The sequence below is a fragment of the Grus americana genome, chromosome 1 (genome assembly GCF_028858705.1).
Source record: "Grus americana isolate bGruAme1 chromosome 1, bGruAme1.mat, whole genome shotgun sequence".
Lineage (NCBI taxonomy): Eukaryota > Metazoa > Chordata > Aves > Gruiformes > Gruidae > Grus > Grus americana.
Genome location: NC_072852.1, coordinates 152,635,616 through 152,661,857, shown reverse-complemented (window position 1 = coordinate 152,661,857; position 26,242 = coordinate 152,635,616). Strand labels below are relative to the sequence as shown.

The 26,242-nt window shown below is 40.8% G+C and overlaps 2 protein-coding genes across 6 annotated transcripts in view; both read left to right on the top strand.

The window, feature by feature from the left end:
- Positions 1 to 3,854, top strand: part of TMCO3 (transmembrane and coiled-coil domains 3) — a 34,695-nt gene extending 30,841 nt beyond the window's left edge. The window contains exons 12-14 of one of the 2 annotated variants that reach the window (XM_054801776.1): positions 3 to 82; positions 557 to 706; positions 2,317 to 3,854. In XM_054801776.1, the coding sequence (XP_054657751.1) occupies positions 3 to 82; positions 557 to 706; positions 2,317 to 2,430 (344 nt within the window). In that variant the 3' untranslated portion in view covers positions 2,431 to 3,854. Of the gene's footprint in view, positions 1 to 2; positions 83 to 556; positions 707 to 2,316 lie in introns of those variants that run through there. The other variant, XR_008573926.1, reaches the window with a different exon arrangement.
- Positions 3,855 to 9,790: 5,936 nt separating this feature from the next.
- Positions 9,791 to 26,242, top strand: part of TFDP1 (transcription factor Dp-1) — a 57,247-nt gene continuing 40,795 nt past the window's right edge. Inside the window, exons 1-3 of one of the 4 annotated variants that reach the window (XM_054838898.1) lie at positions 9,791 to 9,940; positions 11,539 to 11,623; positions 24,577 to 24,643. In XM_054838898.1, coding sequence (XP_054694873.1) covers positions 11,612 to 11,623; positions 24,577 to 24,643 — 79 coding nt within the window. In that variant the 5' untranslated portion in view covers positions 9,791 to 9,940; positions 11,539 to 11,611. Of the gene's footprint in view, positions 9,941 to 10,477; positions 10,632 to 11,178; positions 11,276 to 11,538; positions 11,624 to 24,576; positions 24,644 to 26,242 lie in introns of those variants that run through there. The other 3 variants (XM_054838895.1, XM_054838917.1, XM_054838907.1) reach the window with 3 other exon arrangements.

Genomic DNA, 26,242 nt, shown 5'->3' with positions numbered 1-26,242 from the left:
AGGACTTCATGTTTTCCCCACATTTGTAATATATGAACTCACAGTCTTATTATTCCTTACATTATCCGTGGTCATAATGAAGGTATTTTCTTTTTCTCTTATCTTTTAATAGTCTAAATAATCTTTGTGCTGCATGCCCTAACGAAAATTCTGTGCAAGAACTGAACATCCTATAAAATAGAGAATATTACATCTTTACTGTAAAAGTGTATTTGGAGAAATCTTACTGACTAGGACACATTTTGATACAACATTCTTGGGATGTTAAAAAGATTTTATTTAATGTTAAAAATAAGTTACGCATGGAGAAACGTCTATTTAGCTTGGGATTTGCAGCAAAGTTGTTTTTATTATAGGAAACAAGATACTACTTTTTACTGTACTGTGTACACTTGTCTCTTGACATTAATACAGAAGACACATTTAGTTTATGTCCAGAATTATTGTATTTGATGCTATGTATCTTACAAATATTGTACTATCTCATCTATTGCACTTTTTTAATATCAAAACAAACGCACAACAGCTCCCCAAAAAACCCAAAACATTTTTAAAGTTTGTCTTGGCAGTGCTTGTGCTTTCTCTGATTCTTCCAAAGACCAGCCAGTATATCAAGTGGATTGTCTCAGCAGGACTGGCACAAGTCAGTGAATTCTCTTTTGTTCTGGGAAGTAGAGCACGCAGAGCAGGGATCATATCTCGGGAGGTAAGCTGTTCTATAGTTATTAACTTCAATTGTTTTGCACCTGAATAACTTACTGGGGTTTTGTATTACAGTGTATTTGAAAAATCAATACACTCCAATTTTGTGGCATCTCTCAACTGTTAACAGAATCAACCCATACAAATGGAGACGTGAATGTCCCTGACAGGGTTCTTAGTTCTGTTTTTTACTTGTTTCATATTGTACTTTAGTATTTTAAATAGCAGGTTTTACTTTTAAATAGCTTAATTATAGATGTTTTGCCTTAACTGCTCTCACTTGCAACTTCCTTATTAACTGAGCAGTGAGTTGTATATAGAACCCAGGTCAGTAAGACTGAGAAGCCTTTGCTTTTATAATCCTGATACAGCTGTAGAAAGAGGTAACTGAGAGTATAGGTTTGACTAAGGAAATACCAGTAAATAAGAACCAGAGAGCAGATATGGTGAACTAAGTGGAAATTGCCTTAATATTTAAACAAGCAAGCAAACGTGTAATCTTTACCTGCAAAGCTTATTAATTTTAAATCCTCTGCAGAAGAAACAGCCAGCTTTTTCAATAGAGAAAAAAATCTAGGAAAGAAACCTTAAACTGTTTGATATTGAAACTATCAGAATGGTTTGGGTTTTTTTTTTTCCAAGATGAAGTCTGCTTTGAGAAATTACTTTAAGTAAAGTATGGCTATAGGGATACAACTGACCTCACTTTCTAGTGCTAGCTGCTTTCTCCTCTGTATCTCTGCTCACAAAAATATTCTGCTGGTGCTCCAAGTTTTTCACTGTGTGAGCACATGGGCTGGATAACACTGGAACTAATTCGAAAGCACACGTGAAAACCTTACACAGTGCTGTTCACTTGTATAGGTAAAGGTGATTCATTTTCATATTCATTCCTGTATATAATTAGGAGTTATAAATATTGTATGTTTGTATAGAGTTTCGAGATCCATATGTGATCACAGAACCTGTTTAGGGTCCCACCCACTGCGCTTGGAAGCCTTTAGGCTTTCATTTTTTTTTTCCTGTGGCAGCTCTCACGTGACTTCCTACCGCATAGGTTTATACGGCTCTGAAATTTCCAAAAGTCAGTCTTCTGTTTGAGACTTCAAAACTACCTCTCACTGCTGTTTTATAAGACTCCTTCAGAATATGTAGTTAAGGTCTTATTTCAGAAGATGTGCAGTACAACATAAGGGGATTTTTGTTTGCTTTTTTTAGTGTGTAAAATAGTAGTGCACTTTGACACTGTATCATTAAGCCAGAATAATTTTGGGTTGTTTTTTTTTTTTTAAATAAAGTAGTACTTGGCCTTTAACCTTTTAGCAAACGTTGAGCTTTCAAATCTGATCTCTTAACTATACATGTAAATAATTGTTTTTCTGTAAGCTCATAATTTTGGTTTTGTACTTGTATCTTCAAACCAGGTAAACAGGTAATTAGATGATTTGTGCATGCACTTGTTTGCTATTGTGACAATATGCATAGTTGGTTGGGAAGACAGGTAAAGTCGCCCTGAAAATATTGTCCAGAAAAGTCTGATCTCCTCAACTTCTAGTCACTTCTTAGTTTACCATATAACTAAGAGAAGTAATGGCTTTTATTTCCCATTTTCAGGTCTATCTTCTCATTCTGAGTGTGACTACTCTAAGCCTTTTACTTGCCCCTGCCCTGTGGAGAGCTGCGATTATGAAATGTGTTCCGAGACCTGAAAGACGCTCAAGCACTTAAGACTTGCACATGTACAAGAAAACATCTTCTTGCAAGGAATATCTTCATTGCTCATTCGATTTCTATGCACTCAGAAAACAAGAGGTTTTGAGTAGTCAGTCCTCTTAACGTGCACTTGGTTATAAGCCTTATACTAACAAACACAACAAAATTCAACATTAGAAAATAATTATCTAATTTGAATTGCACACCTCTTACAAAACTTACTTGCTCTCTGACAGATTAGAATCTGCTAGGATTTTTGTTCCTGATCCAATCAATTATTCAGAGCATAAATTATTTTTTTTACATATAGCATCATGCAAACTCTGTTGATTATTTTTTGCCTGAATGTGCCTTTTAATTTTCATCCTATTTTGTTACTGCTGGTTCATCACCAGATTTTGTTGAAAAAGAAAAAAAATATTATGGTGCCTATGGTATCTTCTTTTACTAAATGACTTGAGTCATTTTCACATTTAGGAGTTTAATATACTATATAAAATTAATCACAAACCACATTTCTAATGGTGAGTAGAAGTGCAGTCCTCTACGCAAAGAAAAGGTTTAACAGTTTAGCATCACAATGTTTTAAACAGTCAAATACGTATTCCAAATGATGCAACCAATACTGTATGATATTTTATTCCAAATTACAGCATATAATGTATTTTCTTATAGTGGTAACTTTTATTTCTGTTAGTTCTTGTATTTATATACATATTTGACTAAAACTTGATGGTAGGAAAGGGCGTAACTTAAGTTCTATTTGAAGATTGACACTTGTCACCCATTCTTGTTGCTAATTGTTCCAACAATTGTTTACAGTTTGTTTTTTTTTCTTTGTTCTAAATCAAAAATAAATCTAGTAAAACTGGGAAGTCTAATTTCAAGCAGATGTGTAAAACATCAGCTCTGTAACTTTGGAGGTCAGATGTTATTGACACTATGCTAGACTTGAAATTATTTTAAGTAAATTGATTTGCACAAAACTAGAAATGGCAGACTGGATATGTATTTGGAACTCCACGACTTTATACTTTGCATTTACATTGAATAAATTGTTAGTCTCTTTAAAATATCATGTTATTTAAAAAAAAAAAAAACCAAACCAAAACAATAATCCAGTATTTTGAATGTGATCTTAAATGTTAAGTGTTTTGTTCTTTAAAATGTTGTATGTAGCAGGGTGAGCCTTGTAAAAATCCATTCTTTAAGTGTCATAGAGGAAGCTTACTCATAGACTGTAATCTAGACTGACAATTTAAAAATCATCTTGAGGTTTATCTGCTAAAAACAATACTATTAAAGATATATTAACACTTTAGGCCAGTATTACACTGTCATCTGAAATAACTTTGATACCCACAGAATGATTAGAAAAATGCATGTTACGTAGGTTTAAATTGCCAATTAAAATGAAAGCTGTCCTCCAAGTAGCAAAACCAACCTCTGGATGGATTTGTGTGCTTTATACCTCTTTTCTCTACAGTAGCCTCAGTTTCCTCCCACGTTTTCTCTGACATCAGCTGGGCTTGTCAGTATGCAGCTTGGGCTAATCTGGAGTGTGTATGTAGTGTTAGGACAGGGTAGGGTTCATCATATTTGAGTTCTAGCTCACTGGATTTGGGGCTTTCTCTCCAGGCACTGATGCTTCATAAAAGTTGCAGGAACGCATGGTGATTCCACTTCTCCTTGAATGGTTTCAAAAGTTATTGAGGAACAGTGGCAAATACAGAGGAAAAAGCTGCCCTATAAATAAAATAGTTTGATCATAAAGTGAGTCTGTAACAGAAAAGACATTTGAAACCCATTTGTTGCTGTACTTCAATATTTTGTATTCAAATTATAGAAGTAATTCAGAAGTTTTATGATATCGCTTAACAATCTACTAGCTTGAACCTTTTACTCTTTCTCAGGTGCCTCACTAAAATAATTTAACTTTGTTTTGTAATTATACTAGGGAGAGAAATCTTACTCTATCCACTGACCTAGTGCGTAGTTTCTGCTTGAAATATAAGCTTCTCTGCTGAATACTTCATTTTGGTTTTGAAAGCTGCTTATTTGACATGTAGTTTACCACCTATGTTTCAGGGGGAAAAAAAGGACCCATGAAAGACCATGGTAGAGACCTCTGTATGGTTTCCATTATGTCTTTTCAAACTATTAGACAAAGTATTAGAGCTGTGATGAGTAAACCTTTTGTCTAAATAAATTGCTGTGGCTAGTTGTAGTTCTCTGGAAAATTCCAGTTAAGAGAGTAGGAAATATTGATGGCTTGTGTGTCTTGAAAGAAAGAAAATATTTTCCTGATGACCTTTTAAAGGAGTTGGGTGAAGAGTCCTTTTAGTACCATGTCCAAAATCCAAAGCAAGTATCTAGATACCTTACTGGCTGCCTCATCTCTGTCACTTCTTTCCCAAATAATTTTTTATTCAGTTATGACTTGGCTGGGCGTTTGGAGAACTAGGGAAAGAGAAATAGGAGCCTCATCTGACTATCGATGTTCTGTGTCTCTGTCGACATAGACGTGGATTGCCTGCTTGAATATTAGATGTAAGTTCAAATTACTAATCTTATTGGACATATGATAAGTTTGTTTACAATCAGATGTTTGAGATTGTCTGTCTCATAGAAATCTGGAGGTATATTGAGATATTGTAAATGTTTCCTGAAATGCAAATAATGGCTCCATACATAATTCCATGTCTAAATGTGGTAGTCTCACGGTACAATCTTAGGATAGAAACAACAGACCTTAGCCCTGAAAGATCAGTCATGCCTGTATGGAAAATGGGAAGAATATTTCACAATTGGCCCACTTAGGTATAATTGCAGCTTATGCACATACTCCAGAATATTCTCCTTCTGAGTGAAGCAGATAAAATCAGAGCAGAGATCCAAAAGCCTATACTGATTTGTTGAAGAACAGGTGGTCTTTTCTGGAAATTTTTTTTTCAGCTTGTTGGATAGTGGTTCTATCTCATTCATTTATCTAATCATCAGCATCATTTGAATACAGAAAAGCTGGTGCAGGGTGGAAACTTCCTAAGTGATGAGAGGATATTTTTGTGATGAAGCTGAGCTTAAGGGAGTGGAAAGGAAGGGTCTGCTCTATGCTTGAGTAGCAACTCATTCAGCATACCTGTTTTGGGTTGGATTTTTTTTGTTGTTGCTTTGTTTCAGAGGTGGGTGTAACTGGTTGCTTGTTTTGTACGGCTTTCTCTCTGAAAATTGGAGTTCTTGCATGTTACCCCTTAATTGTTACCCTGGTCACTGTTCCCTACGAGGATGAAGGACCCAAAACAGTTTAAAGGCTGGTACTGTGGGCTACGATTGTGAGTAATTTCCCTGTTCCCAGGGTCAGACTGGTATCCATGGACCCACCACCACCCTACTTATGGCTCGTTCCATATAGAGCACACTGTGCTTCAGTTCCTCAGTAGGAGGATCTCTAGGGAGAGCTGTGAGGTAGGTTCCTGCAACTCTGACTGACATAGCTCTAGAACGGCTCAAGGAATGGTGTCATCGTGGTCTAGTCCGTGGGGCTACATAGCTTTTTAAAAGCTGTAATAATTCATATTTCCTGTAGTCCTTAAATACGAGGAGAAAGCATCCTCACAATATCTTGTACTTTACTTGTATTACACCGCTTTGTGGGCAGAGGCGCGTGTGAAGATGCCTGGCTGACGGGATAGCGCTGTATGATGATGCTTGATGGAGGGTGTGAGAAATCTTGCATGGTCTTGCTGCCTGTTGGAGTGAACCCAGGAACAATCTGACCACAAAAGCACTCCTGGGGTTTGCCTCGGGAAGGAATCTGTAGTTCCGCTCCATAAGCGATCCTGGCAGCGCTCCAGCATGCAGGCAACACCAAAGGCGGAGGAAACCGGACCCCCGAGTGATGGGGAGGCCAGCCACGCTAACAGTGTTAACATCTTTGTGGGAAACAGCAACAGCTTATAAGGAGCAGCAAGTACCAGACGTCCACGATTGAGATGGCCTGACGATGAGGGAGCCAGCAAAACTAGCAAAGCGAGGAGGAAGAGCAGCAGGATGTCCTAAGGGCTGGGAGATGTGTGGCCCACCCCACCCTAAAGGAAATAAAAAGGCAGAAGAGAAAGGCATGCCTCTACCAGCTTCACTTGGTAGCCCAGGAGCTGTGCTGCTTTGGTTCTCCCACAAACTGGACAATGGTGTGAGCGGAGTGGCTTAGGGACAACTGATCCTGCCTTGGGGGACAGAATCTAGATCAGGGAATGGCAACACTTTTAAGGTTATGGTACCAAGCTGTATTCTTTATTTCCTAAAATAGAGCGAAATTTTAGAATTGGGAGATGCTGCCTCCCAAGGAGGCCAGATGCTGACAAGCTTGTCAGCTGGTATTACGTCTGTCTTTAAGCGAGGAGCTCTCACAGGTCCCTCTCTTAAGATGGCATGGCTTCTAGTTCTGAAGCAGGCAGGTCTATATGTGTCCACATGCATCTCCTCTGGCGTCTGTGATGGGTTTCTGTCTAGAGACCAGATGACTTCTTGAAACAGTTTCCTTCTCTGTCACAGAGTTCTGTCGCGCTGATGCTGTTTAAAGTTGTGATCCGTTCTCCTTTTCAAGCACACTTAAAAGGGGGAGGCAGGCCACACGGAAGAGTCAGGAACTGGAATAGCCTTTCACCACTACAAACACAAAGTCCTAAAAGCTCCAAAGGTGAACTCAGAGATTAGAGAAATGCTGAAGATTTTTCCAGGGGTACAAATAGTTCAAATTAGTTGTGAATAACCCTCTGCTAAAGGAAAAAAACCTAAAAACCACCTGGGAGTGGGTATGCTTGGGCAGTTTGTAATATGGCAAAATAAATGCTAGCAAACCAGTACAGCCCCTCTTGCATCTGCTTGTTCAGTTGTCTCGCAGAAGCTTGGGGCAATGAGAGGCTTACGGGGAAGCACCAGCAACACAGCAAGAGTACGTGACAAGTGTAAACAGAAGAATTGGAGTAATTAGAAAAGGTGATCTTCAGTCACTGTTTCTTTACTGACTAGGGTCAAGAAAGCATCAATTCTGATGTCTGCAGAGAAGCTGTGCAGTTTGCAAAAGCAGGTCGTGGTGTGAGGTTCGTAGTCTGTCCTCTGATTGTGGCTCCTCCTCCGTTCTGAAAGCCAGTGTAGTTATCTTAGTCCCTACATGTCGCTGTTGCTAATGAGTTATTTTTGTATTTTTTTTATTCATAAGTTTCTGTCAATTTTGCTTTGTATTGGAGAAGGTAGAAGGTTTCTCTTCAACTTGAGACTTTTTCAAAATGGTCCTAGGACCATTTTGAAAAAAAAAACCAAAACCCAAACAAACAACAGAGCAAATGCTTTGCCTCTTAGCGCAGTCATGTAATTCTACCTTTTTAAAAGCATGTTTGCTCTTTTTGTAGTCCCTTCTTCACCTTGGGACAGATGTGCCCTGTTGAGGGTGCATTCCTGGAGACTGCAGGAGCTCGTGGCAGTTGGGATAGTGGAGCAGTTTTTACTTCAAGAATTAATGTAAAAAGGGGGGGTGGGGGTGAAGGCAGGGACCTGAGATATAGAAACAGTTTAAATCCACAGGCACAGTATATATGACAGTGAGCAGCACCATCAACTGGAGGATGTCTTTTAGGAAGCATTTTTTCTGCAGCTGGCTTGGGGTGCTTCATGGGTTTTGTGTGTGGAAGCTCTTGCCTCTTTCTGGAAAGTTATAAACATATTTTCAGTATCATCTTCTTTCTTTGATGTCCACTACCATCAAGTTTAGTCAAGAAGAATGAAGAAATGGTTGTTGTCAGAGCAGGCTACTGCATGAGCAGCCATGGAACCCCAGAGCAGCAAATAGGGGGTTAACGTGAATGAAAAACTTCAAAGATTGCTATTTATCAAGAAAATGAAGGTAGCTAGTGTTTCCTCGTTATTATAAAACACAACCGCCCCAGTGTCATAAAAAAAATTTAAAAATCAATAAGGTATAAAAAGTAACTAAATATGAGTCTAGTCAACTAATGAAATGTTACCAGTTGATGAAAGCTGGAGAGGGACTGTTTATCAGGGAGTGTAGTGACATGACAAGGGGTAATGGGTTTAAGCTGAAGGAGGGTCGATTTAGGTTAGATGTTAGGAGGAAATTCTTCCCTGTGAGGGTGATGAGGCACTGGCACAGGTTGCCCAGAGAAGCTGTGGATGCCCCCTCCCTGGAAGTGTTCAAGGCCAGGCTGGATGGGGCTTTGGGCAACCTGGTCTAGTGGAGGGTGTCCCTGTTGGAACTGGATGGTCTTTGAGGTCCCTTCCAACCCAAACCATTCTATGGTCTTCTCCAGCATCTGTGCTAGACCGTTCTGCTCTATTTCTGTATAGTGGTTCTGCTGGTCACGTCTCCTGTTCCCAACTAGTTGTCTTTCCCCCCAGGTATGATCAGGAAGCAGCATGGTTTTAGAGAAAGAACCAACCTTCGACTTCCTGCTCCCCTCTTCATGTTACAAACAGCCTTGTACCACAAAGGCTCAGTATTGCACAAAGCATTTGCAGCTTCCCATCAATTAGTCTTATATCCACTCCCAGAAGAAATGCAGCTTTTGAGGTTTAAAGCTTTGATTTTGCTGCAGTTGCCACCATTATAGCTATGCCTTTCTAGCCCCCGCTATGCATGCTGAAAGGTTTTTGCCAAGAATTACATAATTCTTGTATAAATTACATCACGCAACCCCAGCTAACATACACCACTTCTGTGGCTGCACACATCTAGCGTATGGGGCATGCAGAGGTTTCACAGTCTGCAGGCATCAGAACCCGTGAGTGCTCCAGTTTTTGGTGTAGCTCTGGCCTAATTCAAGCTTGAGAGCAGCAACCTAACGGAAAACCTTCACTTGGAGCAGTATAAAATCCTAACTTTAGCACGGACCGCCGTAAGGGAACTTGCTCAAGTAACGGCCAGACAAAACGTGTATGAGGAAGCACCGGCAGGATGTTGCCGCAACTAACCGCACCACAGCGCCCTGCCCCGCCGGCTCCCGCTTCTCACAGACAGCACCCATGCCCCCCAGAAACTCGCTCAGCACCAAGGGCGGTAACGGCCCGGGCTCGCTCCTCGCCCGTGAGGCGGGCTGGCCAGCGGAGCCTGAGCGAGGCGGCCCGGCCCTGCCTGGCCCGGCCCTCCCGGCGGCGGCGGTGCCAAGGCGCGGGCCGTGTCCCGCAGCGATAAGGACGCGGAGGAGCCCGGCGCCTTCCCGCCCCTTCGCGGCACGGCGCGGGAGGCTGCTCGCGCACGCGCGCGCGGCGGCGACCACGTGCTCGGCGGCGGCGGTCGGGGCCGAAGAGCAATCTCGCGCCGATGCTTCCCGCGCGCTCGCTGCGAGCGCCGCAGGGCGGGGAGTCGGAAGGCGCGAAAATCCCGCGCATGCTCCCTCCGCCCATGGAGCGGCGGGCGGTTGGCTTAGCCGCTCCGCGTGTGCCCGTGCAAGGCACGCTACACCCCCGTGACGTCAGCGCGCAGCGTCACGCCGGTGGGACGCACAAAAGTGTAAGTTTCAATTTTTTTTCCCCCCCCTGCCAACGGGGGGGAAAAAAAAAAAAAAAAGAGAGGAAAGAGCTGCGGGGTCGTGCTCGCGGGGCCCGGGGAGGGGCCGCTGCGCTCGCGCCCCCCCGCCCTCCCCCGCCGCCCCCTTCTCTCTCCCCCCCCCCCCCAACCTGCGGGCAGCCCCTCGGCGGTTGGGGCGCGGGCCGGGGCAACGGCGGCGGGCAGGTGTGCGGGGCCGCGGGCGGGCGAGGCACGCTGGCCGGCCGGTGGGGGCGGCTGGCCGGGAGCCCGCCAGGCTGGCGACCGGCGGGGACAGAGGCGGGCTGGGAAGTGACAGCCCGCCGGGCGAGACACCCCCCCCCCCCTTTCCTCTGTTCCCCCCCGCACCCCCCGCCCCGGAGCGCGGGGAGTGGGGCGGTCCCTGCCGGCCCCCTCCCCTCCCCTCCCTCTACCCCGCCCGAGCTGCCGTTGAGGGCCGTTGGTCTCCCGCCGCCTCCCCCCGCGCCGGCTCCCTCCTCCCCTGCCCCCTCCCGCCGGGCTCGCCAGGCCCGCGCGCGCCGCCGCACATGTGCAGTTGGGCGCCTCCGCAGCAGCGCGGCGGCGGGCGGGGGGTGCTCCCGCTCCGCGCTCCGGGTCCCTGTCTGGGGGCGGCGGCGGGGGATGGAGCCGGCTCTCTCTGCCTTCGGCCGCTCAGGTGCGGGCAGCCCGGGTCGGCCTGCAGCGGGAGGAGGATGGGGAGCGGCGGCGAGATGGGATGGGATGGGGGGGCCCGCGGGGTGCTGCTGCCGCCGCCGGCGGGGCGAGGAGGCTGGGGACGGGGTGGACCCCCACACACACCCGCCGCCGCCCCCTCCCCCCCCCTCGTGCCGCCGGCGGTGCCGCCTGGCGCGCGGGCGCGTCCCCCCTTCCTCGTGCCCCCGCCGCCTGTGAGGCGATTAGCGCGGCCCCTCGCTGCCGAGGGGAGGCGGCGCGGGGCTTAGGGCTTTGCCCGGGCGGTGAGGCCCTGGTCGGGGGGCGCGGTGGGGGAGGCGGGCGGGCAGGCGCTGGGTGCCCGAGGCGCGGTGGCGGCTGCCAGTCTCTGCCTCTTGGTGCAGCCGGGGCCCGTCCGCCTGCGAGGAGGAGGAGGAATGGGGGGGGTTGCAAGGCCCGGGGCGGGGGGAGCTGGCCCCTGAGGCCTACTTGTGCCTGCTGCTGGAAATGGGGGTAGGGAGGAGGAGGCCGAGGGAGTGATCGCTTCCCCCGCCGCTTCTGCCCGCGCCCTGCTCTGCGGTGTTGCAAGGGGCGCAGCTGGACAGGGACCGGCCCAGCGTGGGCTGCCTGCTGCCCCGCTGGGATAGGGTACGTGCTGGGGGAAGGGCACTCCTGCTAGGGGAGAGCTCACCCCGGCTGTCGGAAAAGGGAGCATTTCCCACACGTGAGCGTGGGGTTGGGGTGGGGGGGCGGCCCTTAGGGGATGAATTGGTGATGACAGAAAACTTTTTCCTCTTAAAAACGTTTTTTTAAAAAAGTAAATTGTATTTGGTGGTATTCAGTAATTTCAATTGTAAAAACTTTCCCTCCTTTCATTTTTATAGCTGATGTTGTATTTACTTGCTTTCTAGAAAATAGCATCATTGTCTCCGTGTCCTGCAGCTGTCAAGATTTTAAGAGGACTGATTTCTAGTCTTTGGTAACATGGCAAAAGATGTAAGTATCTTGTAGTACCTCATATGTGGAAGCATTGCTCATAGAATATTCTTGGCTTTGTTAACAAAAGCAAACCAGGTCATGCTTTATAATAGCTGGCATTAATGAATATATGAAATGTACTTTATCTACATTGTACATCAAGCCTAGGTTATGTTTTCCTGTGGATGTAACAGCATAAACCAGCTTTAGATCTGCAGCCATTTTTTCAGAGTAATTAATCTTAAGAATTCACTATGCTTATAAAAGCACTTGGGCCATTGGCATTATGTGTATTCACACTGAACACTAAACCAGCTTGGTTTTGAATTGGATTTAAAAAAAAAACCCAGCAAGTACTGTTCAGATGACGGAGTTGTCGTTGACTACTCTTGTCAACTAGCATTGCCTTTCTCGTGTTCAAGGAGGCATCATATATTCAAGGGAGTGAAGACGGTTCAGTCTCCATATTTATTCATTGTTTTGTCTCTGTCTACTGAAAGATGCCAGTTAGTGTCCGTAAAAACAGGCTTTGGGGACTTTCATCATAGGCTTCTATTACTATGGATGTTAAGGTTCTCGAATCATGTTTACTCTTTACCAATTCCAGTATTCCTAAAAAACAAAATTTAAACAGGTTCTGCATTTAAGATGCAATTCATTTGTAATACCCAATATGATTAGGCTTTCACGTTCCCTTACTGAAAATAAGATGAGATACTACTCTGTTTGAAAATTTGAATGTATGTGCCCTTCAGAAAAAACCCCAAAAAACAACAGCATACAAGCTAAGGAAAAGTGATACAATTCAAATTCTTAAACAGCAGGTTACAATCTAATGTGGTCTGTTGGAGCTTTCAAATAGTGAGAATTTCCATGAAATAGAGATTGGTTTAACAAATTAATCTTGTGGAGAATTTTAGTTGTTTAGAAGCAACTGAAAAACATCTTAATGTGCAGAGAAGCAACCAGAAATACATAGTCACTCAAAGCTTGCCTGGAAGAGATAAGGGTGGCCAAGTACATTAAAGATAGCAGAGTTCAGGGAATGAAAGGCCATATAAGCGGGAAGAAAATGAAAGAGGAATGTTAGACTAGGAGTTGAAATTGAAACAGTTCAAAGTAGTCGAGATACTAAAGTACATTTGTTTAATATAACCTTTGGGAGAGAGAACAACTAAGTGACGAAGTGCTAGCACCTGGAAATACAGATGAATATCTTATAAGGTCTAGGGGAGCAGAATGAGAATAAAACTCTTAAGAACTTCATTTTTGAAAGATACAGCTTATTTTGGAAAAGGGAGTAGTTAAGGGAGGAATAACACATGATAGTAAACTTCAGAAATGGAAGGTGATGCTACAGATAGGAAAAGAAATTGTTTTTGGTAGCTTTATTACAAGAATTAATAAGCTGAATTTGGAAAAATGAAAATCTAGGTCACGTTTTAGGTAAAATTTTAAGTGTACTTGAGCACCGGAACAGGGTAGCTGGAAAGGGTATGAAATCTTAACTGAAGGATTGTCTAACCTGTTCTTAAAAACCTCTACACATACTTAGTCCTGCCTCAGGGGAGAACGATGAACTGCTTACCTTTTTGCAGACTATTGCATATCCACCATTACATGATGTCTAAAACGTGTAGTGAATGCTGGGAAATTTTAAATTTCCAGGTCTGATTAAGGGCCCTGTTAGGTTTGATTTAATGCTAGTAAATAGAGGTGCTAATTGGTATAACACTTTATTTTCAGAAGGGAAGAGAATGATTCCCATATTTTTTGTCCAAAATCCAAGTTCTTTTCCTAATGAAATAATGGAATTAATCATGATAGAGACAGTATCAGTAAATTTCTGGGCACTGAATCTATGAAGGCCTGCACTGCTGTAAATTTAAACATTCCGACATGGAAATACTGTTGTGGTTAATGGCCTGTGGTTCTGCCGTGTCACCTATCAAGCGCATTAACTGACTGTGCGATGTAGTGGTGAAGAAGATGGCGTAGTTGATGAATGCCCCCCACCCCTTCCTTCCCTTTTGCTCATCAGAGGTGAGATGGCTAAACTGTGGTAAGTGCTGTGCTGCTACAGTGCCAAGTCTGGGCTTCAGGTGGCATTTACATGGCCAAGCACATTTCAGAGTGAAGCAGCCGGGGAGCGCAGGCTCAGTGTGTGTCCCGCTCTTACTCTGTGCTGTTGGGCCAGCACTGCTTCTGCTGAGGGTGAAGCAGGCAGCCCTGCAGAAGAGGAAGGTGTGGAGGAGCCAGGGCACCACAAGATAACACGCTCCTGCTTAACTCCTCCTCCCCCCACCTGCCGCAGGAGAGCACTTTGCCTTTTCTTGCTCACTTCCAGCTCTTCTGATACCTCTTTATAAAAACTATAATTTGAAAAGTCAAATACTTGTAAAAGTTTGCAGTTTGAGATTTTACTGGATAATTGAACAAATGGGGAGCATGATGGAGATTACCAGCAAACCCAATTAAATGTTTTTATAAAGGATTAAACAATTACAAAAGTACTGATCAGGTAAGCTGGCAAGATAATGCTTATGAACAGTTTGACCCAAGCCTAAATTCTGTTAGGTATTACTTTAAAATGTATCTCTCTAATGCTTTTCAGAGTGTACAGTAAAGAGAAAATAAGCAACAAAGGATTGATTTTTTAAATTTTTTTTTTTTTTACAAAATACTTTCATTTCATTGGCAGTGGTCAGGAAGCTATGAGGAGGAAAAAAAGATACATTTATATGTAGCACCTTTATAAGGAGCCTGCAGGTGGAGTTTAAGAGCATAATCACAAGTAATGTTATAGCTGGATAAGTTGAAAAATAATAATGGAAAAAGAGAAATACTAGCTTGTGAAGGTTGAAGTATCTGTGGGTATATATATCAATTTAGTTTTTTGAAAACTGTTATATAAAGGGTATGGGATCTGGAATACAATAAATATAAAGGGGAGTAAAGGGACAAACTCATTTTCCAGTGTGATCTGGTAATAGTACTAAGCTTAGCCATTTTTGGGTTTATGTAAGTGAGCATTGTGTGGAGCAGAGAAGCAATTTTAACAGAATCAGGCAGATTGGTCATGGAATATCACTTTCAATTCAGAAGATCTTAGTTACTAGAAAGACATCACTTTTTGTGTAATTTAAAGAAACAATGAAAAAGAAGTGTGGACAAGAGAATGCCAATTGCAGTATCTCAAGGACTTGTGTACCTTGTGAGTGGGATCATTCTGTTGCTTGTTGGAGGCTGAATGACAACTTAAGTTGAGGTCAGTAGAGCTGAGTACAGTTTGACATGTATGTTTGCACTCTATGGGAAGTTTCTTGGTCTGAGACAGAGATAGTCATCGCATGCAGAGAATCTCCAGAAACTCCAGCTTAGCCAGTATTCCTCTTTCTGGTTAATATCAGTGTCATTCTCTAAGACTTTGCTGAGTCTACTGTAAACTCTTCCACTGCTTACAAATGTGGCACCTTCCAGGCAGGGGCTGGAGGAGCCAAACATATGCACTGAGGTCCCTAAGCGAAAGCATAGTTCCCTAAGTGAAATAGTAACTTGTCCATCCTTGGCATGCTTAAAACTAAGCAGGATGCAGCATCGGAAGGAGCAGGACCTACTGTAGCAAGAAAGTAAATTTGGTAACAATTTTTTTTGTCTTCTGATTCCCAATATGAGACTGAGGACTACTTGCTGGCCACTTCTATGTTCCATTATATATTAGAATTATCTGTAAATTAAGTTGATAAATACTTTTTAGTATAAATGGTTAACATACCTTCCACCACTAAATTAACAGTTTCTGTAGTATAGCTGAAGATCCAAGTTGTGATATGATCCTGGTTCTCTTCTCGGTTACTTCTGTTGCAATGAACTGCTGAGGCCTCTCAGGCAGCCATAAAGAAAGAGAAGCTTGTGGCTGTTTTCTTTAAGGCCCACTGTTAAATAGACAAGAAGAAGCAGGAGCCATTTGCAGGAGCTGGGTCTATTAGAGGGGATAATCCAATGCATGGTGTTAGAGCAAGTACTGAGCGGAAAGGGGCTAGACAAAAGGAATGAGCAAGATTCCTTCTGATCTTGAAAATTACATATATTGAAATACATGAAATACATAAATGAAATACGCTATATAGTAGCAGTTGCTTATGATTATTTCAGTTGTCCACCATTATTGCATGGACTGTTTCCAGTCATTAAAAAAAAATAATAATTGTTCATGAAGGACATGTGGTTGAAAACTAATTTGGTGTTTCACAAACTTTTTAAACTGACATACCACTGTTAGTCTTCAGAATTTCTCACAGACTAAAATATCTTTCTTGAGAGCTGTTCATGTGGAAAACTCATGCATTTTACTGTTTCGTAGGTTGCTGACAGTGCCATTGGCTTTGGAACCACTGGTTCTAAAGCTAGATTTTTTTTTAAATTATGTTTTATTCTACTGTCATCTTTTGCTTGAATTACTTTGAAGGATTTTTCTCTTGATCTCTAGTTTGCATAAAACATATTGTATCTCTTTAGTATTGCATGGTGCTTTTATTAATCTCATTGAGCAGTAGCTATGACCCATGTATCTAACTTTGTAAAAGAAGCCCTGTGCACATGTGTAAATTTGAGGACACCGTGTAAATTCTGCCTGCACAAAGTTCAACACCTGATCCAACATTACTGTTTAAGAGATCTAAAGATGTAGGGATTAATGTTGATGGTTTATTTTAATTGAGTATTCAGAGTACATTCAGGTATGTAGTTTAATCCAATTAATTTATTTCACAGTATTGATAACTATTTTGCTCAAAGAATTATTAAAGAAAACCCCACAGCAAACTAATTTCTTACAGCAACTTTATTGGACAGGTCAATAGGTCTGCTAGATTTGGGGAAAGAAGTAGATCTGTGCTTCTGTGTAGTAATTTTACCAGAACACCACAAAAGGTGTACTCTTTAATAGCTTTCATGTGGTGCTTCTACATCAATCTTGAGCAAGTCTTTGTGGTCTGAAAAGGTTACATTTGGGATGGATTAAAAAAAAAAGCCTAATGAATCTAGGAAAAAGGTGTATTTTGGATCTTTTTTTACATGATGCACTTTCAGTGTTTCAAAAGTATTGAAAAGTCTTCAAAACGTTTTTCAGACTTTTTAAAAATACCAGCATGTGTTTCTCCTTTTATGTTTATTTTTGGTTACGTACTGGGAATTTCAGTGAGGCAGACTAAAGAAGTCTTTAGTGGATCTCAAGTGGTTCATGCACCTTTTTTGATATCATTTTAGTTCAGCGACTTCTCAGTAGCTTGATCTATTTCTATTTGCCTTTAGTGAGTTCTAAGGTATTCAGAAGTTTGCAAACTGAAGATCAAATAATATGAAATTAGGTCCTTCTAAAAAGGCATCTCAGTCTGGGATTTCAAGTGTTGTTAACATTCTTTAAATATCTTTTTTTTTTAGAAGAAGGCAGAAGGAAAATGATCTTTAAGCTCTCCTTTTTACATGGCAAATACACAATAAGAGTCCGGTTTTTTTTTCCCTATGCAGAAAATAGCAACTCAGAAGTTGCCTGTCACCTCACCAGTTTATTTGTGTAAATAAAGCATTTTATTTAGCCTTCAAGTGTTTAACTTCTTTATTAATTGTATGTGTCAGTTAATGGTAGTGGCTTTATATAGATATATATTTGTAGTATTACTGAGTAAATACTGTATGCTGACAACTAAACACACTAGACAAAAATGCAGCTTTTAGAAGTTAAGTTACACTAGGGATCGCTTATTTTAGTGTTTGTATTTGCTTGCCTGGATATCACTTAATGGAGATTTATTGTGGCTAATTAGAAGTGGGAGGAAAAATGGGCCAATCTCTCCTAAACATTCTCTGTGTGGAAGTGGTTCTCAGACAGATAGTGGACAATTTGATTTTAAAGGTTGGCAGTGGTCTATATCCCCAAAAACGCTGCTGGCTACTTGTCTTGTGTTACGTTACATTCCCTAAGCGTCTCAGTATTGCATTAATGGTTGCACAGGCTTACTTGAAAATTATGTTGTGGGCTGCTGTAGCCTTAAAATACACTGATAAGGTGGTTGGTGAGACAGATGGTTTTGGAGTGATTCCTGTTTAACATTACTTGTTGATTTCTGCTGTGGTTCAGATGCTGTTGAACAAACTGCTCTAAAGATTTGATTTGGCTGGAAAAACAAAAGTCTATTTAGGTCAAATCTAGAACAGCACCAGAAGCTAGTTGTGGAAGTGGCTGTTGCTGGTACCTCTCTGTATATGAGTATTTAGTCCAGGAGGACACAAACGATTTTTTTTTCTGATTATGTGGTAGAAGTGGCAAACCAGTGCTTCAGTCCTGTTCACCCTAGGAATCTCAAATTCAATTTTGCTTCCTCCTTATAGCTTCACACTTAGTTTTGTGGATGTTAGCTTTAAATTTTGCAAGAATTGTATCACTTGGGCAATTGAATTATTGTAAGAAACAACCCAGTATAATGATTTTAACTCCTGTGGTATTTTCGATGTGCCTGGCTGCTTAGACTGGACCACTGTTTGACTCATCTTCAAAATGAATTCTTCATCTGTGATTCTAGAATTTGATTTTTGCTGAAGTCTAGATGTGTTGCTCTGTTGAGAAAAAAACAGCCAAGCAGGCTAATGGTCTTGACATATTCAGCAATAAGGAGACCTCAAGTCTCATTCTGTATATACTCAGTGTCCAATGTATGTGCAGTATCAGTGGAGCCTATATTCAGACCAAAGATCGACAGTGCTTAACTAAGCTACTAACCAGTATTTAGTTTTTATCTTCACAATTCTGTGTGATCCAGTTCTTTAATATCTAGTGCTTTGACTATACCTTGCTAAGGTGATGATAATGCAATTTACTTTTTGTAAAGCTCATTTCTGTGGTATAGCTCATTGCAGAGTGGTTGACAGACACATTCATCTTGAAGATGCTGCCATGAGTTGAGGATGTGGTATGATCTCTGCTTCAGAAGGCTACCGAGACACAGTAAAATAACACGTCTGAGAATTTTGCTGGATCAGACTGCTATAGCCTGACTTAAAAAGTTCTTTTATATTGCTTTATACAGTAAGGAATAGTTCTCACTGACTTCATTTGCAAAATGAAATTAAAATTTTTTAAATTTGAGAACTTTCCTTTCCTGCAGTCCTCTACTTCATATCTTAATTGCCTTTTAATTTATGTGAAAAATGAATTGGATGTCCCATAAATGTAGCCTCCTGCATTTACATGGTGATTCATTCCCAAAGCGTATTTGCTCTGGTCCCTGAATGAGATGAGTCCAATGGGAAAAATGGTCTATTATCATCTTGTTACAAATGACATTTGTGTATGGATAGGGGTGAAAGAAGAATTAAGGTTGTTTAAGCAGCGTTATTTCTGATTATAAGCTTTTATCCACTTTGTAGCTGTGCTAGTTTTCTGTTGTGTTTGTTTGTTCCTTCCTGGTGTTAAAATAAGGACCAAAAAAACCCCATACATTGTCAGTGAAGTGGCACATAGTAAAATTGCAAGGCATAGGGCCTTTACATTTATTACGTACTATTAAGCAGTAAAGCAACTAGGGATTGTCATTCTGTATGGATCAAGTTAGGTGCAGTTTGCACAAGATGTGTGGGCATTTGCTAGTAGGCTTTGCAAATACCTGTAGACAGCAGAGGCATCCTCCTGATTCCTTTGACAAGCTCTGGAAGGAAATGTACTCTTAACGGGAATACTTTTCCTTCCCAATTTCTCCATTTTCTCGTTCTGTCTTTACACTTCTTCCGTGATTTATTTTGAACTTCCCATTCTGAGTCCCAGCTTATTTACCATTTCAGTCATAGTTTAGAATAAATTGTATTTGCCTTCCCAGTTCCCATGTTCTTCCCTCCTCCTCACGGGATCTGATCTCCTGGTCCTGCTAAAGCTTTCTTTTAGGTTCTCATCAGTTCTGTTGCCTGTACTTTTTCACTGAGTCCCAGTTTCTCTACCTCAACTCTTAATCTGCCATCTTCCATCTGATTTTCGAACTCCCTTTCTGTCTCTTTCCCAGACAGTCCCCAAATTGTCTGCTTGTTTTTCTGTCTCTCCCATTCTGACTCCTATGCTTTAACCAATGTTGTGTATTTGGCAGCCACTTCTCTTCTTTTGTTGTCAAACCCAGTCCTGTGCCTCAATCTAGTGGGCTTAATCTGCTGTTAGCAACTGAAAATTTCTATTCTGAGAAATACCTTTTGGCAAATACCTCTGTTTCCATTTATCTCTACTCTTTTTGCTCTTCATTTAGCTTTTTTTCAGGGAGTATACTTAAAATGGGCTCATTACCTAGAAGCAAGATACAAGAGATATTTCTATGGCACAAAAGAACCCTTCTGTTCTCCATACGTACTTATCTCAGAGTCTTGGGTGGACCTTACTCTCCGGTTAAACCTGATAGACATAGCACGTGTACTTGTTGAGTCTCGTTTTAGTCAAACTTCTTGTCCCTCAGTCCAAATTCAACTTGAATCTTTTCTGTTTAGTTTAAAAGTTTAGTGAATATTTTTATGCCAGTTTTTATTAAGAAATTGAGTTGCAAGTCTGGAAAGCTGTGGAAGAACTGATAACTTGTTGTGAGGGAGATGAGTTTCTAGTGCATAACGAGCTTGTTAGTAATATACGAAATTATTCTGTGGTAGTCTGCACTAAGGGATTTTTTAATAAGTGAAATTCTCTGCATTTTTAGTAAATTTTGGTTCAGATTGACTTTAGTCCCAACAACAAGGTATTTCCCAGTTTACTGACTTTCAGGCTGAAGGCACTTGTGCTTTTCAGCTTTTACTTGTAAACAAAATAAAAATAGACTTCCCAGTCCTTTTGACTATGATGATCTCATAGCAGGCCAAAGCTAACTAAAGTTGAATTTTTGATAGGTTTAGCCTGTCAGTTGATTTCTTTTCCTTAGGAGTTCTTTAATGATGTGATGAGACAAAGTCTAGGTGATGGTTGGGGTCTCCACTCCAGCATAGCTTCCACAGTTAAAATTACCAGATTTACTAATTTGTCCAGTGGTCTTTAACCTTCTTCCTCTGATCCGTGGAAAGGAGATCTTAAGTTATTACTGTTTAGACGTTATGTTGAGTGTCAAAAGCTATTTTTAAAAATCATTGTTGATTTTGTTGGAATGTGAAAAGGATAAAGGGTGTATCTGTATTTGTTGCCTGTTCAGGATACTAGGAGTTTCCTTAAGTAGCCATAGAGAAGTATACATAGTCAAGATGTCTCTTTGAAGAGGAAAGCAGTGCTAAATTGTGAAGTTGCACACACTTACAAAACTTTCAGAGTGCAATATTAAGAGCATGATGTTATTTAAAGGAGCCCTGATGTTATCATCGAAGTAACTAACGCATCTTGAAGTTCAGAATCATGAGAAGGTAAGAAGAAAACATGGAATGCAATAAAATTTACATTTTCAGGTGAAAAAAGATAAAACCCAAAGCAGCTTGATAAGGCCTGAAAACTGTGTGTATTTTCCCATCAGAAAATAGAATTTCTTTGATGTGTAAACCCTCCTTGGCAGAAGGTTAGTTTTCCATTGGGGAAAATCAGGTACTTCTTGCTGGTGTATTTTTTTGTGTTGGTGTGGTGTGGGGTTTTTATTTATTTATTTGTTCACTGTGAATGTGTGACTATGATATACCTAATGGGAGCTATGGTCACATTTTCCTCTATTTTCTTTCTTTCTTTTGGGCACTGCACTATGCTAGATAGGTTATGGAGAAGTAATCCTGGTCTCTCTTCCAGAATAACCTGGCTTGAAAAATAGCAGGAGTTTCTTTGAAATACACTGAGATTTTTTTTTTTCCCCAAGTATTTCCATTTTAGAACAAAGACACCAGAATTTTATATGGGATGGAAGTTCTGCGTTTTCAGTTCTCTCTTGCCAAAAGCTTGTATCTGTGACTTTGAAGAGACTCAAAATTAGTGATAAATTTTGATAACCGTAGAATTAAATAGTGTATCCAGAAGCGTGAAGAGCATGCTGAGGCTGGAGTAATTTTCACTAGAAATTAGTTTTTATTATGAATAATAGCAGCTGGGGATACTATTTGCTGTGGGATTTGGTAGTATTCTTTCCAAGTAGTTTTCTTGGAGTCTTTCCTAGGCATACCTAGGGCAGGTTGGATGAGGCTTTGGGCTACCTGGTCTAGTGGAGGGTGTCCCTGCCTGTGGCAGGGGGGTTGGAACTGGATGATCTTTGAGGTCCCTTCCAACCCAAACCATTCTGTGATTCTGTGATTCATACTCTTACAAATGAGTTGAGTATTTACCACCCATTTTAACTGCTAGAGCTGAACTTTTAGTAAGACAGTTCTACCACCTTTCTACACCAGTGTAACAGCTGTACTCTTCATCAGTGTTGCGGCCTGTGAGGGGATTCTTCTTGTTGTTCTGTGATTGCTGTTCTCTGATTTTTCCCAAACACTGTTCTCTTGTTGATTAAATGCAGTGTTTTCCCCAAATGTTCTCCAGTTTGTCGGTGACTTCTGTAATTTCAGTCACACAAAAGCATGGTCCAGGATATGTAGCACTAACATGATCCTTTGTAACGCTAGGTTAGATTGTGTTTTTTGGAGGTGCATATTGTTTTGGGTAATGTTTTTCACTGTATGTTTTAGTTATGTAGAAGAAAGCTTGAAGCTTATGAGATTATTTGATACTATGGTATGGTGGTTGATGGATACTGAAGGATAAAATGAACTAATAGAAATGGTTATATTGGAGACCGTTCTATTTTTTAAAAAAAATTGGAAGGTACCAATAAGTAATTGATCACTGAATTGCCTAATTTACTAATTACTGAAATAATGATTTGCATTTAATACTTGAATTTGCTGAATATCACAGCTTAAATATTTGCGTTTGGATTATTTCTTTAACTGACATGAATTTGATGCAAGTTTGCTTTTGCATATTAAACTGATGAATGGATTGAATAATTAAAATTAAATTCATGTGCTTCTGAAATGAAAGACATTACAGATTAAAACGGCCATTTTCTTGGTGGTCCGTGAATCACAAACCAATATATTAAATGTCTTATTGATATCTTTTTTGATTCTCATAGAAAAGAGAATTTGCAGGAATCCTGAAGTACAAGCCTCCTCTTTCTGCTTTTGAATAGAAACTGAAGTACTGCATTTAAAGAAATTATGACAATGAGATTGCACTTCCTGTGTGGTTTAACACTCTTGTGAAATTGAGGTAGAATGGGAGTATAATGTAACACCAAAAAATTCATCTTCATATAACATACTGGGTTCCAGCATTCTGGAGTGTCATATTGCCATAGAGTGTAGCTCTAGTAACATCTTTGTAGCTCTAAGAACATCTTTGTACGTGATACTGATGTCACATTGATGAGTATACCTTGTCTGATACATTCAGTTGTGCTTCTGAATTGTAGAATCATAGAATGGTTTGGGTTGGTAGGGACCTTAAAGATCATCTACTTCCAACCCCCCTACTACGGGCAGGGACACCCTCCACTAGACCAGGTTGCCCACATTATGTATTAAGTGTGGTGAAGAGTTAGGCTTATAAAAAGCTCTACTGTCTGGGAACAGGGCAGTTGAACTGTCATTTGTTCAAGTGGACCTTTGGATCCCTGCTGTGGGCAAGATGGAGAACAGGCAGTGTTTGTGTACTGTAAGTTGTTGCAGTGTCCTTAAAAAGTAATGAAATATCAGTTTTGGGGAAAATTAGGAGAACAGAGGACAGAACTGTCACAGGCTCTTCATTCGACCCATAAGTTCCACTGTCTCCTCACATTTTCTTTGTGCCATCAGGTCCTCATTGCTGCCACGTCATTACAGCCCACTGCTCTTTATGCTTCCCTTAGCAAAATTTCTCTTCTGCTCACTTCCCAGCCTGTCTCCAATGCTTGATCATCTTCTTTTCCCAGCTCCCCTTTCACTAAGGAGAGAAAGTTTCCCGTTTTGTAAAGTTCCCTGTCTTTCTTAAGAAATCATTGGTGTTATACACCTGGATAATAGCAGCACCACAGCATCCTCTAGTGGCTCACTTGGTTTGCTGAACTTCTGGCAAATCATAAGTACAGCTCTTCAGGTAGGGAAAAGCTTTGCTACTGACTGACAGCAAACCACTTGTCTCTTGAAGATGGGCAGTAGCCTGCAAATACCAGAGATGCACAAAATGTAGCTGGGGGCTTTTCAGCCTTTGTAACACCGCATACTAAATTATGGTTAAGTACAAGCATTCCTTTCTTGCTGTTCTTTCTAAATGGAAACAGTCTGTGTGTCCTGTGTTCTTTTTTTTTTTTTTTTTTTAAAGTGTTTTGTCTGGAGATACCAAGGAATTACAGCATGGAATGTTTTCTGTCAAAAAAATTAATAGTATTTTTCTAAAATAACTTCTAGTGTGAGCTTTCTCAAAGGATGGTGATTACTTTATAAACTTGTATATAATCATGTTCACTTAAGAGCTTTATATTCTGATCTTTAAAAAAAATAATTAAAAGCTCAAGGTGTTTCTGCTTAGTGCCTTTTTTCTGATTAAAATGGCTTAAAGTGCTCTCTACCACCTCTACTGTTTTTGCTATAATGTTGTTAACTTCTGTGGTAGGTAAATTGTATCTACACAGATAAAGATGTAGTCACAGGTGTCTGTGGTTCTAATTGGAAGGGTGTTCAGCTATCTGTTAAAACAGTGCATGTATGGTATAAGAGCTTAGTTAGGACACAAAATAACAAGGTAAACGGATTTTGTGGTTGTGTTTTAAGAATGTTATTTATAAAATCAAGATTTTAAGATTTGGCAAATACTATATCACAAATGATGCTATTACATAGTGGCAGATTTGTGACAAAATATGAGTGGCAGCAGCAGAGACTTATGGTATGATGTCTTCCATCTTTAACAATAAAAAGTTGTCTGTGTTTGTAAATTTGATACAAGTTACTTTCTTTAACAGGCTGGACTAATTGAAGCCAATGGAGAGCTTAAGGTGTTTATAGACCAAAACCTAAGTCCAGGAAAAGGTAAGAACACAATTTTTAGTAAGAGTCTCCATTTCTTGTTTTTCAGTTGTTATGCTTATTACTGGTTTTAAACTGCTTTCTTAGCATAGTTTTTCTAAAGCTTTTCTTAAGTTATATCTTATATAATCAGCAAGCAAACTGTAGATTTTCCATGGTTTATACTTGTCTTTAAACTGTGTGTCAAGTTCAGTGGTGGTTTGTCATCTCACATGTGATCTTCTCATTAGTGTAGCTTGTGCTCAAATATAAATGCCATGGTGGTCTAAAATAGCTTTTGGGGCACTGTGTTTTAGCAAATGGGAAAAATGCAGGAGTGTAGCAGTTTAAAATGGGTTATGACAGTTTTTATGATAGTGCATTCACACTAGTGCAAGCCTATCTGAAATACTACTTTGAACAGAACTGTTTTGGATTTGCACATAATGGCTGTGCAAATATAATAGTGCAAGGTAATCAAGCAATTTAATAAAACACAGACTATAAACATGAATTCAATATGTAAGCTCAAAAATTAAGAGTACCTAAACATTTGGGGAGTTTTATGCTGCACTTTACATAGTTGGGGGGGAAAAAACAGAAGCATGACTGCGTTCCAGTTACCTGCGGTTCTGGACAGCTATGTCATATAACCTCTTCCGTAAACTGATTATGCTATATGTGAAAATTAGATTTTTGTCCCCTGTATTCTTGGGGGAAGGCTGTTTTCATGGTGAGACTGTAGAACTGTTCTCTGACTTCCAGTTAGGTGTATTCTTGCCAGTTTATGCACTTTGGTGGCAGTGTTATTTTTCAGCTTAATAGTTTTCTCCAGTGTGTTTACCTACTCTTTATAAAATAACAATTGTGTATCTTAACAGACTTTAGTTTGACAGGCCAACTAGTGATTGTTTCCTAAATTCCTCATCAGATGAGCTCTTTGTCCTCTGGATTTTCCTTATCATCATTCTTTGAGCCTGTTTGATTGCTTTCATCAACTTTCTTGAATGTAAGTGACCAAAATAGTATATGTGACACCAAGTGAAGCATCAGACATATTTGTATGGAGGTATCAGTAATTTCTCTGTGCAACGTCATGTTTGGTTCACAGCCATCTCGCGATAGATTTTGGTGAAATGGCCATTTTCCTTTGTTGCTTCCAAATGATGATAGTCTGGTTTATTGTTGTGTGTGACAGATGGGGTGCTTTGATAGGCTGTACTAAGTAGGGTGAAATTTATTAGGACAGTCACCTACTTCTTGTCTGATGCTCTCATAAACCTTACTGTTGACAAATCTATTGACTGTATGCATTGTTGGATTATGCTAGTACTCTGATTAACCTGTAGTCCAGTTCAGGTGAACTCCATTGGTATTATTGCTCTAGTCTTTTATAAACTAAGAAACCGCCATTAAGCATTTATTTTCACAACTTGCAGAACTTCTAATTTCTGTCACCACCAATTTAACTCTTTGACATTCCCTTGTCCAAAATATTCGTCATTTTACAAAAGGGGGCTGTAGGACTAATCTGCCATGATCTACTTTTGATGGAGAAGTCACTAAGGGCTGAATAACTGACACTTATTAACTGGTCCACGTGTATATTTGTAAACAGAGTCT